General features: G+C 35.8%; 2 protein-coding genes across 2 annotated transcripts; both read right to left on the reverse strand.

The window, feature by feature from the left end:
* Positions 1 to 1,980: 1,980 nt before the first annotated feature.
* LOC127662597 (serine palmitoyltransferase small subunit A) lies at positions 1,981 to 7,121 on the reverse strand. Its single transcript, XM_052153862.1, has 2 exons — positions 6,954 to 7,121; positions 1,981 to 2,919 (listed from the first exon to the last, which is right to left on the reverse strand). Exons 1-2 carry the CDS (start codon positions 7,054 to 7,056, stop codon positions 2,816 to 2,818), a joined length of 207 nt encoding a protein of 68 aa, XP_052009822.1. The 5' UTR covers positions 7,057 to 7,121; the 3' UTR covers positions 1,981 to 2,815.
* A 689-nt stretch (positions 7,122 to 7,810) lies between these two features.
* Positions 7,811 to 18,191, reverse strand: LOC127662914 (sorting nexin-6). The gene is made up of 14 exons (XM_052154307.1): positions 18,146 to 18,191; positions 17,954 to 18,004; positions 16,080 to 16,184; positions 15,588 to 15,698; positions 14,565 to 14,686; positions 14,339 to 14,462; positions 12,268 to 12,363; positions 11,840 to 11,945; positions 10,745 to 10,820; positions 10,593 to 10,632; positions 9,634 to 9,720; positions 9,125 to 9,284; positions 8,888 to 8,973; positions 7,811 to 8,678 (listed from the first exon to the last, which is right to left on the reverse strand). The coding sequence occupies exons 1-14, from the start codon at positions 18,149 to 18,151 to the stop codon at positions 8,625 to 8,627; spliced, it is 1,224 nt and encodes a 407-aa protein (XP_052010267.1). The 5' UTR covers positions 18,152 to 18,191; the 3' UTR covers positions 7,811 to 8,624.
* Between the last annotated feature and the right edge of the window lie 320 nt (positions 18,192 to 18,511).

Below are 18,511 nucleotides of genomic sequence, written 5' to 3' on the forward strand. Positions count from 1 at the left end.
AGAACAAATACATTTAATACAAACTTTAACTGTGCCAAAGAGCAGGTTTTTTGACACTATTGAAAAATAACTTATCAATCTGCACGGTAAAGTCATAAGGTGAGGAACGCACACACATAGTGCTCCCAGAGCTGTGTGACGTGCTGTTGCTCCCAGACATGAGACAAAGTTCTTTACATTGTTTTGTCTGCGTGCTCTAAATTATATTATTAAAAGAGTCACAGTGGCTACAGTTTATACAGAAGTGACGATTTTGTTCTTTTGAACATATGGGATGGAAACGCAGCTTTATTAGCACAATGTTTTGTGGTAATATTTTATTTATTTATTAAATTCGCAACTTGGATGCAAACATAGCTCATTGTCATTTGTTGCGGCATGCAAGTCATACACTGATTTCTTCCTTACAGTGACTTGTTGGGAGGCGTACACCCTTCAGCTGTCACAGAAGCACAAACAGATGTACATATGAACATAATTCATGTTTTAAGTTCTACATAACTATTTCAGAAATGTGTAAGCCAAGTATTGTACTTAAAAGTAATTAACTTAATTAAAAGTCAGTAACTGTAATCTGATAATGTGATGTTGCACTACCTTGACTAAATTAAATTTGATTACAGTAACTAATTACTTTGAAATGGGATTACACCCAACACTGTTCCCTGCAGTTATATTCTCACCTGCACAGGGGTTAAATCTGTTCTGCTGTGCCTCTGAATTGGCCTTAAGCACACCATAAAGTGCACGATGATTTCGCTAAAAATAGCAGGGAAATAATTTAGGCGATATCACAGACGTGACGTTTGTGCTGACCCAAACGACATTTGTCTGTTGGCTTTGGTTTCTGCAGAGAGAAAAAATCAGAGGGTGTAACCTGTTGCACAATGCACTATGATATAATGTTGTTCTATAAATAATGTTAATCAATATATTGGAAAACATGTATTACAAAATAACCTCCACCCTCATGTTTTCCATGGGTAAGAATACATTACATAAATAGAAGCAAAGAATGTTTTTGATTGTTAATATTATAATATTTAGATTTCAAATACAGTGCATGGAGTCAAGCTGCTGATGGTGGTGGAATCAGACTAATGTGTTTCCCAATAAGAGGTAAGTTAATAAGATGTAAACATGCCATAAACGGTGACATGGGTGTATGTACCAACACTTCCTAAACAGCTGAAGGCACTGGCCTTGCCCAAAGAAGCTTATTAGAATCGCAACTCTGGCAAAACTTTCTATTTGCTCTGCATCTAATAGGTACAAACTCCAGGCGACCCACGAGGCGTACGTGAGAACACCCTCATCCTGTAGTTTAAAGTGTAACCAGATGCTATTTTCATTTTGAATGCACGCCAATTATGTGAATCTGAGAACTAGACTTGATATCATTGGCTGCTGCGTATAGGCTGACCGTAATGCTTTGACCTATTGCTGAATATCCTGCAGGTAGCAAAATTATTAATACGATTCATTTACACTTTTAGTTCCACCAATATTTATATTTGAACTTGGTTCAAAAAATGCCCTTTAGTAAACACTGTATGCGTGTTCAGTGTTATCTCATTACCTAATCTGATTATATTAGTTTAAAATGTAATGTTTGTCATTTTAAGTACATTACTTGGATTAAATATATTTCAAAAATAATAATTATAATACATTTAATATATGTACATCTGTTTGCATTTCTGAAGGGCAAGTGACAATGCATGAGGATATATTATATTTGTTATATATTATATCTGTGAATTGTTGTTTAGAAATTAATTTGTCATTTGTATTGGATTAATGTGTCCAATATTACCTCAACAAAACACAATAGTGTAGAAGCAACAACTGGAAATTGTCGCTGTTAACAGATATCAATGTCTACTATTAATAAGTTGTTAATGTTAATCCCCATTTATAACATATTGAAATTAATTATTGGAATTGCATATATAAAAATCAGGGAGACTGGGGCAATCGTAACATTCATTTTATTTTATTTACATTTTCCTTTGTAACTCAAACTACTACAACTTTAACTGCCATCTTTAGGTATGAGAAACATGTTCCGATAGTAGCATTAAATATTTCCATTGAAGTCTGTATTAAGTTCAATATTATGACCATGCCTTTCTCAAAGTGTTACAGTTGTCCCAGTACAGGGGGAATTCTTGGAGGGAAAGAGGACAAAACAACATATAATTTAACAAAACTTGGGTTGAATACGATTAAAGAAAAGATTTAATAATATATATTTTTCTGGTTTACTGACACAAAGACTGATTCCAGTTATTGACCTGAGCAACCATTTATGAACAATGACATCACAAAAGTAATTATTTACCACATGAATTATAGAGATAATAAAAATAGATTTCCGGTGGTGACAAACAGTATCAATAATTAATTATTCCACGATGGCAAACTAAGTATTTTAGGTAAGCCAAAAAAAAAAATCTCTATAAAACTTTACAAATATGTATACAATTAACTATACACATTTATCACAAAATATATTCATTGTTTAAATAAAATGCTTTATATGAAAGAAAACTGAAGAAATATAAAAAAATAAAAAAAACAGGGCAGTGTGCTTTCACAGTTGCAGATGGGTCTGCTTGTAGAGGGCAACACAGCCACACATACAAGACAATGAGACATTGTGAATCTCACTCTACAACATTGTTCACCCACAACATACACATTGTTCCTTGTTTGTAGTGATCACAGACATCTGGAACAGAGTTCTAGAGCAGTTCATTTTTCCGGCCACCAGAGGGAGGTCGAAATCATCCGATGATTGGTGTAGATGACGTCACTGGACCAATTCAAAGTAGTGTAATATAGCCATTATGTGCTGGGGCATGAACACATAACCCGTGTAGACTGCCATGGCTGCCACTGTGATAAGCAGAGAATCTGACGTTCTTATTAAGGAAACTGTATTTAAAAGGGAGAACATGCTCACATCACATGTTAATGAATAGTTGTTCGGACATTTAACACAAAGCGTTTTCATAAAGTAACAGTGACACACTATAGAATGTAAAAATGTTACCTGCTATCTCATATACAGTAGCCCTTTGGCCTTTCCATGAATACAAAGTTTAATGATTCCTAGACATTCCTTAGAGAGACCAGCACTGGTATAATAAAACAAACATTAATCTTGAATACAATACCAATAAAAAGTTTGGACACATCTACACATTGTTTATTATTACCTTCCATATTTAATAATGATACTAAAGTCATTGAACTTAATAGATGACTATTTCTACTATTTCAAATTATCATCTATATTGTTGTGGGTGAACAACGTTGTAGAGTGAGATTCACAATGTCTCATTGTCTTGTATGTGTGGATGTGTTGCCCTCTACAAGCAGATCCATCTGCAACTACAAAAACACACTGCCCTGTTTTTAACTATACATAGTATGATTTATATATATATATATATATATATATACTCCGTTTTCTTTCATGGCAGCGTTTTATTTTTAACAATGAATATATTTTGTGAAAAATGTGTATATTTAATTGTAAACATAATTTTTTTTGGCTGACCAAAAATACTTGGTTTGCCATCGTGGAATAATTAATTATTGATACTGTTTGTCACCACCGGAAATCTATTTTTATTATCTCTATAATTCATGTGGTAAATAATTACTTTTGTGTCATAAATAGTTGCTCAGGTCAATAACTGGAATCAGTCTGTGTCAGTAAACCAGAAAAATATATATTATTAAATCTTTTCTTTAATCGTATTCAACCCAAGTTTTGTTAAATTATATGTTGTTTTGTCCTCTTTCCCTCCAAGAATTCCCCCTGTACTGGGACAACTGTAACACTTTGAGAAAGGCATGGTCATAATATTGAACTTAATACAGACTTCAATGGAAATATTTAATGCTACTATCGGAACATGTTTCTCATACCTAAAGATGGCAGTTAAAGTTGTAGTAGTTTGAGTTACAAAGGAAAATGTAAATAAAATAAAATGAATGTTACGATTGCCCCAGTCTCCCTGATTTTTATATATGCAATTTCAATAATTAATTTCAATATGTTATAAATGGGGATTAACGTTAATCACTTATTAATAGTAGACATGGATATCTGTTAACAACGACAATTTCCAGTTGTTGCTTCTACACTAGTGTGTTTTGTTGAGGTAATGTTGGGACAAATTACTCAAATTAATCCAATACAAATGACAAATTACTTGGCAGGGTTACTTTTGAAATGTATTCCACTACAAATGACAGAATACATGCTGTAAAATGTCATTTGTAATGTATTCTGTTAGATTACTCGAGGTCAGTAACGTATTCTAAATACTTTGGATTACTTCTGCAGCACTGAAAGATTTTTTCACTTGTTTTGACTATAAAAACTGCCAATACAGTAAGACAAAATACACATGTTAAAAATACATTCTCTTAAAAAATGAAATATCTTCTGCAGTGTTGTCTCTAAAACAAGATCAATCAAACTGATCTTGTTTTAAGGATTTTTTGATATTTTTACAAAATACAATAATTATCAAGAATACGATTTTTGCCCTAATATCAAAGATCTTACTAGAAAAATAAATTATGGACCAACGCATGCAGGATTCAATTATTGATAAACTAGTTCATTTAAAAATGCTAATTCCCCAAATCTGGATTGGTATTACTACCGATGAAAGTATATTTTTTATATCAGTAATTACGTTTGCACTAGTAAAATGTTGATTCATGACGTCAATACTTGCAGCATTTTATCAAGAATGTTTAATTCTGTGAGTAACGACATCAAGAATCAAAATGTTTCTAGTGCAAATGATATAAATGATATGACTGATATAAAAAATGCACTTTCATTGGTAGTATGGTAGGAAGTTAAAGCATGGTTGATATTTCTTTCATTACATTCCCAGTGGATCAGAAGTTTACATACACTTTGTTAGTATTTGGTAGCATTGTCTTAAAATTGTTTAACTTTTGGGTAGCCTTCCATAAGCTTCTCTCAATACGTTGCTGGAATTTTGGCACATTCCTCCAGACAGAACTGCTGTAACTGAGTCAGGTTTTAGGCCTCCTTGCTCGCACATGCTTTTTCGGTTCTGCTCACAAATTTTCTATGATTGAGGTCAGGGCTTTGAGATGGCCACTCCAATACCTTGACTTTGTTGTCCTTAAGCCATTTTGCCACAACTTTGGAGGTATTCTTGGGGTCATTTTCCATTTGGAAGACCCATTTGCGACTGAGCTTCAACTTCATGGCTGATGTCTTGAGATGTTGCTTCAATACAACCACATAATTTTCCTTCCTCATGACAACATGATGCTGCCACCCCCACGCTTCATGGTTGGGATGGTGTTCTTCGGCTTGCAAGCCTCACCCTTTTTCCTCCAAACATAATCATGGTCATTATGGTCAAATAGTTACATTTTTGTTTCATCAGACCAGAGGCCAATATCACTGTCCCCATGTGCACTTGCAAACTGTAGTCTGGCTTTTTTAATAGTGGTTTTGGAGCAGTGGCTTCTTCCTTGCTGGGCAGTCTTTCAGGTTATGTCCATATAGGACTGTAGATAGATAGACAAGTATCTATGTTTTCTTCAGCATCTTCACAGGGTCCTTTGCTGTTGTTCTGGGATTGATTTGCATTTTTCACACCAAACTACATTTATCTTTAGGACACAGAATGCTGATCCTTCCTGGTATGATGGTTGTGTGATGCCATGGTGTTTATACTTACGTACAGATGAACGTGGTACCTTCAGGCATTTGGAAATTGCTTCCATGGATGAACCAGACTTGTGGAGGTCCACAATTGTATTTTTTATTTTGTTTTTTTGGCTGATTTCTTTAGATTTTTCCCATGATGTCAAACAAAGAGGCACCGAGTTTGAAGGTAGGCCTTAAAATACATCCACAGGGTACACCTCCTATGAGAAGCTAATTGACTAATTGTCTAAAGGCTTGATATCATTTTCTGGAATTTTTAAAGCTGCTTAAAGGCACAATTAATTTGGTGTATGTAAACTTCTGACCCACTGGAATTGTGATATAGTCAATTAAAAGTGAAACAATCTGTCTGTAAACAATTGTTGGAAAAATGACTCATGTCATGCACAAAGTAGATGTCCTAAATGACTTGCCAAATCTATAGTTTGCTAATATAAAATCTGTGGAGGGGTTAAAAAAAAATGAGTTAAAATTGCTTCAACCTAAGTGTGTGTGTAAACTGCAAGTTTGTGTATTATTAACATTTAATAAATGTTATTAAAGTTATTAACCAAATATATGTATTATTATGGTTATAATATAATAACGTTCATACAGCTAATAACAGTCTCCCTGTGTGTCAGGTGACACACATGTGACTACAGTAAATCATGAGTAGCCGTTTTTATCGCATTAAAAAAAGATGTGAAACAGGTGGAACTGGTTAGTTTAAATGAAATTTAAGTCCGCATGTTTCCAGGATCATCGTACAAGAACAGACCTGAAAATCAAGTCAAATTATTTAAATGTTACACCCACATGAAATGCATAGTATGACTCATTCCGCTCAAGGACTACCACTTCACATTAGATCCCTCTCAATTTACATGCATTTATTTACACAAATAGACTTTAAACGAGAAACTGATAGTTAACCGCTGTTGCATAAGCATATATATTAGATTTAAGACACACCAAAACAGTACACCCGCCATTGTTTGCGTTAGGCGTTTGTAGGTAACCAAAAAGCTGATCTATTATTTTTCAGAAGTAAAAAAAAAAATACAAATTGCGTCTTTATCGTGACAGTTTCGTTAATCACAAGTAATAAACCATTTGAATAGTTATTAAACACAGATACAAATCAGCCTAATACCTTGCTTGGAAATAAGAAATCACCTCAAATATGGTCTCTAAAACGAAAACTCAACATTTGACCACAAAAGGATACTGAAGACAGTTCTCTCCCATGGTTCCAACATATAAAGCGCCGTTACGAGCAAATATTGGTAATAAAACCACGAAAGTTGTTTCCAGGCATCTCCAAACGACATGTTTTCTCTCTGCTCGTGTTGGTCCCGCCGCTCCCTTCCGGTCGAACTTTCAACAGCGCTGATTGGTGGATCGAGATTGGAACAAAATAAAAGTCCTGCCATTGAAGTGGCCCGTTGGACTTTATCAAGAGGGTTACCATTTATTTGAATGTTTGCACTCTAGTGCAAATAGACCTTTTTCACAGATGGTGATGACGCGTTTCTACCATTAACTTAAGACAGCCTATAAGAACAAAATATATAAAAATAAGCTTCCTGATGAGGATTACAGTATGTTTACATGTGTAGAGGAGGCATGGTCAGCTCTTGTATTTATATAAAATACCTTTAATGTCGCTTACCCGCTCCTTCCTCGTCACTCGGCTCTTCAGTTTCATATGAATCATAATCGTCTTTTCGGTTCATTTTCCGTATTTGAATAAAGCACAATGAAATTAAACACTTTTGTTGATTTCTAAACACCGTCTCGCTGGAAAACAAACTTTGGAACATTTCCGGGTCACGCCAGCTACATTTCAAAATAAAAGTCGACTCAATAGTCTCGAAAGCCTCCAACAATTAATTCTATAATATTCACATTTAATTACATAGCATAATTATACAGAAAATTCTATCAAAAATGTATGTTTTGGACTTTATTGTAAAAGACCTATTCATGAAATACTCCCGACTAATCAGTAAATATCTTCATTTTAGCACCATACACATTGATTGAGACATCAGCTTTTCTCCATTCATAAAAAAAAACTCAAAGTAAATGGTATCATTTATTTATATTTTTTTTTTCATGGTCATTACATCATCTTTATTATCAGAGTTAATGTCAGCATTCCTCCATCTGAATAAATGGAAGCTTTGGTCACATATTGTTGAAAAAAAATAAAAACATTCATATACAGTGCACTTTAAAAAAAAAAAAAAAAAAAAGTAGAGAAAGAAATGCATCCATGTATGATTTTTAACAATATAATATTAATCTATATTTTAAGGCAAACATGCGTAAGCATTATTTGTTAGGAATGAAAATGGCTTCTAGCAGATAATTTGTTTGATTACGATGATCGATAGCTATACGGTGAAAACTAACACATGTACAAAGCTTTGAGTGACCATAAACTTTAATTGTAATAACAATCAGCTCCACTTGAACAACATATCGGAGCAGCATCCACATAGATCACCAAAACTACAATCAAAGATTACAACAGGGAAAAACAAAAGACGAAATGAAACGATTTGGACAAAAATGACAGAAACAATGTAGCTTAAAGTGTAATGATGTAGTGAATCCCATGAAAAAAAAAAAAAAAAACATGATTAAAAGTTAAAAAAAAAAATGTGATTAAATGAATTTGTATATCTTGTGCTGTGTGGATCGAATGATCATCCACAGTGGGCTGCCTCACTTTAAGGAGGGTGTGGTGGAGGGAGTATGGTGTCTCAGGTGGTGGTGAGTACAGACATCTCTTTAGACAAACTGACCCCAGGTGTGTTCTCTCCTCCATCCTCTGAATGAAGACGAGACCAAAACAAGGAAAAGACCTATATGGAGAACCTGGTTCAATGACCTAAGTGTCCCCTTTCAGAACTCCAAGACAGCTCTGCAGCAATTGTAGATTCCCCTGGAGATAGGAAAAGGATGAAAAAGGACTGTGAATATGGGATTCTCACGAAACGGGTCAAGAAAATACCCTGGTCCTATATTGCTCCAAAATCAAAAGAAACAAATAATATATTAAGTTTTGCATATAGAAACTGAAGTTTTTTATTTTACGTTGTAACATTATTTTCATTGACAGATACTCTTCGACTGTATGGAATGGAAACTTACCTTGGCATGTTTGAGTTCCAGCTCAGCCAGTTCCACCAAATTCTTTCTGAAAGCTGCTACTCGTCTCGTCTTGAAATCTATCAGTTCTGTGTTAAAACAAACAAGCTTCACGATTTGCAATCTCATTTATGTCCATAACTTTCCCATGTCCTTATGTCCTAATTCTGAGCAAAAGTAAAAGCAATGCTTTTTCTGTAGACTTGTAAAATCATTCTTTCAACAAAACAAGTGAATTACCTTGTTTTGCGGAGTCAGAGATCTTCTCAAACTTCTGACAGCATACTTGCTGTGTGGTTTCTGCCTGGAGAACATCTTTGTTTTTAGCCCGAGCTTTGTCCAGCGCTTTATTTGCGTTCTCATAATCCACTAATGCCCTTCCTCGTCTGTACAGGAGATCCTGTAAGAAAGAGAATGCCGTTCACAGATATAGACCAGAAAACCCAAGTAATCAACAAGCACATTTCCACAATTTCCACAAGCATTACAATGACTTGAATACAGCGATAATTATTGATGGGTGTGTGGATTGATCCTGGACTATAAAATATCAGTGCAAAACCAAGAGTTAAGGCCTAAGAGATCACTGTCCTAGGCAAGACAGAGCTTTGAATAGATGTGCAGTGTATCCTCAAGTGAGAATGACCATTTCCAGTAAAATGTGGCTAAGGGCACACAACAATAGAGGAACTACCTATAATAACTAGCGGTCAATGCAATATACTGAGCAGAGGACTATATCAGAATACCTTTGCAGCTTGCGATTCTCTGAGATAATACTTCAACAAATCGGCAAGTTTCAAGTCTTCGTCAGCAGCCACACGTGCTTCAATTTTCTGCACAGGAAACAAACACAGCATGTGAAGGACAGAGGAAAATGCGAGTGACCACATTTACCACCAAAATAGATTTCCTTTGGAGAGTCAGGCAATATATAAATACATAAAATGATGGATGGATGAGTCAGGCAATATTCGGATGGATGGATGGATGATAGAAAGACAGACAGACAGAAAAGTGATGGATGGATGGATGATAGAACGACAGACAGACAGAAAAGTGATGGACGGATGATAGAACGACAGACAGACAGAAAAGTGACGGATGGATGATAGAACGACAGACAGACAGAAAAGTGACGGATGGATGATAGAACGACAGACAGACAGAAAAGTGACGGATGGATGATAGAATGACAGACAGAAAAGTGACGGATGGATGATAGAATGACAGACAGACAGACAGAAAAGTGACGGATGGATGGATGGATGATAGAATGACAGACAGACAGAGAAGTGACAGATGGATGATAGATTGACAGACAGACAGAAAAGTGACGGATGGATGGATGGATGGATGATAGAATGACAGACAGACAGAAAAGTGACGGATGGATGGATGGATGATAGAGTGACAGACAGACAGAAAAGTGACGGATGGATGGATGATAGAATGACAGACTGACAGAAAAGTGATGGATGATGGATGGATGGATGATAGAATGACAGACAGACAGAAAAGTGACGGACAGATAGATAAATATAAAGTGACAAAAGGAAGTATGGATGGATGGAACAATAGATGATAGATAGATACTGCAGACAGACAGATAGATAAAAAGTGACAAATGGATGGAACGATAGATTGATTAATAGATTGAGTGAGTGATGGAAGGATGTTAAAAATTGTACTATATAACTAAACTTACCCGTGTTTTCTCAAAAAGCTCCGATACTTTCAGGAAAAATCTGTTTAGCAGTGAACGAAACAAAATAAAGTAAAAAAACATACTTGACTAATATAACCGACCTAGAACCATTTAGCACCATTTGGAGCTACGTGGGAAAACCAGTTTCATACTTGCACAAATCTGTAGAGTCTTGGGTTCCTAAAGTGTACAGCGTGGAGGCGATTCTGTTGATGTCATCTGACGCACCTGAAATGGATGTCCCGTTAGATCTCTATACATGACCCTCACAGTTTCAGGGATGTCACTCAAATTACCAAGGCCGGGGGGAAACGTTCCCATGATTCAGAACCAAACTCTAGAGTCTACTCTTTCACTTCACACATTTGTTGACTCAGTGATACAGCACATAATGCTGTTTTTCAGCACTCTGCTTCCCCATATCAAGTTTCACTGTTGTGGCAATAAGACTCATAACACGCAAGGAAAAGACAAAACGTTTGGCTCCACAAAAGACAAGGAGAGACATCTGATGCATGGAAATGACAGGAACAACAAAAGACATTTCTTAATGACTCTTAATTACTAATATTAATAGATGTTGATAACACCTCTGAAAACTCAAATCCACCCAGTTAAACTTACTTTTGCAAAACAGTAATATGGAGGTACCATGTTAAGTGATGTATCAGTTAGTAAAACTATGGTACTTTGATATATATCATGGAACTGATTGACCATATCCATTTACAAATGGCATTTGCATGGTACTTCAAGGTACTGAATTACTGTGATTATATTATTGACTGTTAAAAGGCCCATTCAGTCACATGACATATCTTTGGCTTCCTGACAAGTGACACATTTTTCCTAGTAAGCAGCATAAAGTACCGCCCCCAATTTCCCGTTATCCCGATTACCTTCATAACAGAGAAAACAGACCTTTCCAGTGTCCATATTTGCAGGCAATTTAAGATGAAAACAGGCCCAAAGAATGAGACATGATATGCATTCAATTTATTGTCTTCTGCACTGATGTTATTGTTTGTTAAAGTTTAATAAAGCTAGTCAAGTTAGATGAAATTAAAGCACAGTACAATGTGAAAACAGAATACTTTGAGGGTTGATATAAAATGCTATTGGCATATGTTTGGTTGTGTCATTTAGCTCTCTGGCACACATTTACACGGCCATGTGAGGTGCTGGCTTCTAGAAATGTGTGTGATCTCAAGATTATACCCGTAAGAAGCTGGGTAAGAAAAACTTACTTTTGTGAGATCTGATCATTCTATCAGATTTAGCGGAGGCATCTTTGACACGGTTGTGGTACTCTAAAAGGAATGTTTTCTCATGTTCAAAGAAATCATCAACGTCCTGTGTTTTTGAAAACAAAAGCAAAACATATTAAGAAAAATAGCAAGAAAAGTCAATGAAAATGTCAAGAAAAAAATTATAACTTTCCGTCTTTCCTGGCAACCTAACTTTTTGAATTTCTAACAATGTCACATAGAAAGTTTAAGTCATTCATTGTGCACTGCACTGCCATTAAAAGAGTCATAAACCATAATTTCACCTCCAGATGAACATAAAGAACTTCAAGCCAAAGTCAGTAATTTCTCTCTCTCTCTCTAACTGCTAAAGCAGAGTTACATAAAACAGTCACATGACATTGTCAAAGGCTGCAGACTCAACTGACCTTCACTCCAGCCACTAGAACCCCATCTGCAGACTTCACCACATTCTTGAAAAAATCCTCCAGCTTTTCTTTCTTGTTTTTCCCTCGTACACTCAGCTGTATTTACAAGAAACAAATGAAGACAAGGGAATAATTATATTTACTCAGAACATTTTCAGTTTTCACTTAAAGGTTGAGTTTTTCCATTGTTGTTGTTTTACTTCAATGTTCTTTTTTTAATTTCAATTTTTCACAAAAACCGAATACATTTAAATTCAGTTTTTCACAGTTCCTGACATTTAATCATAGGTATTCTTGGGGTGATTGTCCATTTGGATGTCCCATTTGCGACCAAGCTTTAACTTCATGGCTGATGTCTTGAGATGTTGCTTCAATATATCCACATCATTTTTCATCATAACATGATGCTGCCACCCCCATGCTTAACGGTTGGGATGGTGTTCTTCAGCTTGCAAGCCTCACCCTCTTTCCTCCAAATATAACAATGGTCATTATGGCCAAAAAGTTAAAAGTTCAGAGGAAATTTCTCCAAAAAGTAAGATCTTTCCCCATGTGCAATTGCAAACTGTAGTCTGGCTTTTTAATAGCGGTTTTGGAGCAGTGGCTTCTTCCTTGCTCAGCAGTCTTTCAGGTTATGTATATATAGGACTCGTTTTACTGTGGATATAGATACATGTCTACCTGTTTCCTCCAGCATCTTCACAATTTCCTATGCTGTTGTTCTGGAATTGATTTGCACTTTTCGCACCCCAAACTACGTTGATCTCAAACAGAATGCGCCTCCTTCCTAAGTGGTATGATGGCTGCATAGTCCCATGGTGTTTATACTTGTGTACTGTAATTTGTACAGATGAACGTGGTACATTTTCTTTGTGGAACAGTTTTTTTTCCTGAGGTCTTGGCTGATTTCTTTAGATTTTCCCATAATGTCAAGCAAAGAGGCACTGATTTTGAAGGTAGGCCTTAAAATACATCCACAGGTACACCTCCAATTCAGTACACCTCCTATCAGAAGCTAATTGTCTAAAGGCTTGACATCATTTTCTGGAATTTTTCAAGCTGCTTAAAGGCACAGTTAACTTAGTGTATGTAAACTTCTGACCATTGTAATATAGTTAATTAAAAGTGAAACAATCTGTCTGTAAACAAGTGTTGGAAAAATTGCTCATGTCATGCACAAAGTAGACTTGCCGAAACAATAGTTTGCTAATATTAAATCTGTTGAGTGGTTAAATTTTAATGACTTCAACTTAAGTGTATGTAAACGTCTGACTTCAACTGTGTTTGTGTGTGTGTGTGTGTATATATTTAAATTAGGAATTAAGTATTCATCTGTTTCTCACCCCCCACTGATCATATCACCTTTGAAGACATGGATTTAACATGATTTGTCAAATTTAAATACATTTACATTGTTATTTCTTCTAGGGATGTGCATGAGTAATTGATTATTTGAGTACTTGTTCAGCTTTAAAAAAATTCTCACTACTCTAATATCGCAATTTGATTTAGATTTTCTTTGTGCTTTGCCTGCCGAGGGCAACAATGAGACTGCTTCTCTCACCTAAATCTTGCTGTTACAACTCAATGCATTGTATGCATTTGTGGATACATTAAATAATTCACCCAAAAAGGAAATTCTTGCATTATTTAAAGTGATCGTATCACTCCAGAAGACTTGAAATATATTTTCCAATGTGTGAGTGCAAATGTTTTTTTTTGTCTTTTTTGAATGTTGTTCATGCCTAGTGCTAATGTTGTCATAAAGAAAACATGTTTAAAGGTTGAACTTAAATTCTACATTACAAGTAATCAAAGCACTCGACTACAAAATTACTTGAATTGCCAATCACAATTTTTTTCGCATTGCAGTAATTAAAATTGAAAGAAACAGACGTTACGTTGTAATGAAAATATTGAATATCTTAATGGTCATAAAAATAAAAGCAAAATAAAATTTAATGTTTCGTTCTTTTGATTTTGGGATAAAATATCACCCAGACCTGTTCTTGACAGGTTTTGTTGGATTCACCCAAATATCGTTCTGATCTGACAACATTGGCACACTTACGTCTTGGTTGTACTCTAAGAAGACATGAAAGTTCATGTCTTTGCGTAGGACGGGATGGGCAGCGACACGGCAAAGAAAGACCTCATGCATTGCCACAGTCTTTTTGAAGATGGCCAGATATTCACTGCAACACATTTTCATATGATTATCCATGACGTCATGTAACTATTAATGCAGCAATGTTTATGCCAACTACCAGGCCACTACATGAAATTGATTAACTCACGCTTCCAGTTCCTGTTTCATCTTAGTGAACTCCTCTTTAGTCATAGATCCTTCTCCTTCACCCAACTTCTGAAGTTTCTCCCTTGATGCATCAAAATCTGGTCTTGGAGGAGCGGGTGGAATCTACAGAGAAAGTATTTCTTTAGCTATAAAAGGTCTTAGTGGCATCTTAATTCCATAAATCATTTCCGTTTGCCTTTAGAGAGAGTTGGTAATAAAACTCTCCAGTTTGTATTATCATTCACTGAATGCAAAACGCAATCGCTCGCTGTGCCTAATGCAGCAAAGTGCTATAAATAATTCAGTCCAGCTTTGATGATATTGTTAACGCCAGCCAGCACAAGGCCTCTTTCTTTGGAGAGTATTAAGTGTAACCCAGATGAACCTATATTAAATCAAATAGCAAAATACCTATTTGATAGACCTATTAGAAAGTTCCAGTAATGCAAAGAATAAACCAATGAAAATACAGAACAGGGGATTTATTCTCTGGGCCTGTTTTTCTTATGACCTGATTTGTTTATGAAAACAACATAATTTGAGAAAAAGAACACCTCTATACATCACCCAAATCTCTTTGCTTACTTTTTCTAGTGTGCAAACGGTTTCACAGTCTTTAGCCAATATAACCACAGGTTGTGATAAAAATAAAATGAGGAAACTGCACAGATCATTTCCCTTTTACTCGCACCTGTCCGGATCTACAAGATAATTACAATATTCATGCAACAAAAAGCCTTGCTATGCAATTCAGGGCTACAGTAAAAGGACGCTTAAGCAATAATTTCAGACTTGGCAAGTGTGACTGCAACGTTTAGTCACAAATACAAACAATCAAGTAGTGTTTCAAAGAGAGTATAATCCAGAGAGTTTCAACAAACCTTAAATGAAGAGCAAATAAAAAAATTCTATTAAAAGACTAATTGCAAACTAGCCAGCAACTGAGATTAACAGACCAGCCATAAACTCAACATATCAATGTTTTATTAAAGGTCTAGTACAAAAGAAATTAAACATTACTTACAATATAACCTGCATATTCTTCATTTTCCACAAATGAGTCATGGAGCCAGATAAACTCTTCATGTTGTCTAACCACTGAGAATTCATTCTGCTTGAAGTTAGGTAGAGTGCTCTGGGGAAATAAAACAAGTCATTATTTATATGAAAGTTCCAGTGATCTAGAATATAGAGTAGGGGATCAAATTACAAACAGACATTTCTGGTAGTGTAAATAAAGTTCAGAACATAAGTTTGGGAGGAGCTTGTTTATGTAGGCCTGCCAATAATACTCTAAAGACATACAAGCGGCTGCTTCCCTTGCACCAGCGATGATTCTTCCAACATCACCACCTTTATATTTCATAACACCTATCATGGCTGGCTAGGGAGGCATTGCCCAGTTCAGTACAGTGCCCAAGCCCCCCTAAGTTGTGGACAGCCCAACTGATCCATATACCCTAATGCGCTCCAAGACTTCAAGAACAAGTGAACTCATTAAATGAATTTTGTGTACCTTTGTGTGGACGGTGAACTTGACTTTGTCTCTCTCGCTCAGAGCGTCTGAAATGTCCACCTGTAGTGTAGCGTCGGTTTGAAGATCCACATTCACTGCTCTTGGCTATTAAAACAATAATACACAAACATTGTGAATTATTGCAAAATTGTAATCACTTTACATCTGGTAAAACATATGTAATCAATTTTATCAAAACTCCCATGGGGAACATGCAACAAAAATGTTACAACATACCATAAAACAAAAAATGATCATTTAGCAACAAAATACTATTGCTTACAACAATTATAGATTACAAATAGTTTTTTATGACAATGTTGGATGCATATCACCCTGTAGCTCAAGACTGGTTGCCTACTGGAGCTAAGCAGGGTTGAGCTTGGTCAGTACCTTGAAGGTAGACCTCCGGGGGAAAACTTTGCTGCTGAAAGAAGTATTAGGGAAGCCAGCAGTCTGTTTTGGTTCTAATGCCCCAGTATAGTGATGGGGACACTATACTGTAAAAAGGCACTGTTAAACTGACATCCTGACTCTCTGTGGTCATTAAAACTCCCAGGACATTTCTCGAAAATAGTAGGGGTGTAACCCTGGTGCCCTGGACAAATTCCCCCCATTGGTCCTTATCTATTATGGCTTCCTAATAATCCCCATCCACTAATTGGCTCTATAGCTCTACTCTCTCCTCTCCATAATAGCTGGTGTGTTGTGAGCATACTGGCGCACTATGGCTGCCGTCGCATCATCCAGGTGGAGTCCCCTGTTCACTGTGTAAAGCTCTTTGAGCGTAGTGTCAGAAAAGCGCTATATAAATGTAACGTTCATTCATTCATAAACCTATGCAACCACATTATTATTGTAGTAACAATAACTTGAGTAATTATGGAGGTACCGCTGGAAGAGCCATGAACAAGCAACGCTGCAACATAATTAGAGTAAAAAACGCATTTATGCCATTGTGGATTTAGTACACAACAGTACAGTTTCTAATGAATATCTATCAAATAAAACATCTTCAATTCGCCAAGCCGCTACAACTAACAGTGTTCCATTAGAATGCTAAATTGTATCAGTTGATGTATTAGAGAGCTACATTGTAACACTTGATGTTACATTACATAGTAACATTGTTTCAATTAGGTATAGTTTCAATTTCACATAACATTAGAGTAAAAGTAACCCAAAGCTTTTAAACACTGCCCTATTCCCCACAAAACTGCAATACTATAGTTTAGTACTGAATATATAACTTGGTACAATACAGAACAATTTCTAAAGAACATTTCCAAAATATTCACTCCTCAATGCTGTTACAAATACCAAAAAAATAAATTGTCTCAGAGGTTACATTACAGCGCAACATTATTTCACTTGACGTTACATTACAAAGTAACATTTTCCAATTGGATAGTTTCAATTTGATACATTTTATCCGGCTAACAATAAGTCACACTATTCAAGTAAATTGACCAAAGGCTTTTCAACACTGCCAGTCACCACAGACCTGGCACAGAACCAAATATTTAAACCTACAAACCTGTAACAAATTATATTCTCAACTTTAAAAGCTTAATTTAACTAACTATAGTAGTTTATGGTTAATGGCATAACGTGGTTTGTGGGTTATGGCCCTAGTTTCTAGCATTGACATCGAGGCGAATCATTGTGCATACACGGGTTTTGTATGTGTGTGTATTGGGTTTGTGTTCCCAGCAGCAGGAGGAAGTGAACAGACCGACTCAAATAGGTTACAAGCACCGGGCCAGAGTGGCACGAGCAGTAACACACACGTCATTTACACGAATACAAACATGCACAGCACACATCAGGAGGGTAAAGAGAGGAGAGCAGAAATGAGAAAAGAAAAAACTTACTCCCCTGTCCTCTTCGGAGAGGAAATCGGGGCCGTCGTCCAGCCCTTCTTGCTGTGGAAAGAACAAACAAAAAAACTCAGAATGCACAAGCGCAATATAAAGACGACACAAGCACGTTATTGCTCGATGCCTGGGGGGATTGAGGGTGGAAATGATGGAGGTGGAGAGAGTAATTGAGGAAAAAGGACCCACCATCATAGCTGCTGCGGGTGGAGTATGAATGTGGCGGAGTCAGTCGTGTGACGTGAGGCAGCGGAGGTGGAGCCTTCAAGTGTTGTTCAACATCAAGACCACCAGCAAAAAGAACAATTTTGGAATTAACATTTTTTATAACAGCGTTTTTGCTATCATTATTTCTATACTCAGCTTATTTTCTTGTCTTCTTATTTATATATATATATATATATATATATATATATATATATATATATATATATATATATATATATATATATATATATATATACGTATATTATTATCATTATTGTTGTTGTTGTAATAGTGTTAGCATAAGAACCATTAAAAGTATTAAATTGTATTATATAATCAGTATGTTCA

This window comes from Xyrauchen texanus, chromosome 22 (assembly GCF_025860055.1).
Source record: "Xyrauchen texanus isolate HMW12.3.18 chromosome 22, RBS_HiC_50CHRs, whole genome shotgun sequence".
Lineage (NCBI taxonomy): Eukaryota > Metazoa > Chordata > Actinopteri > Cypriniformes > Catostomidae > Xyrauchen > Xyrauchen texanus.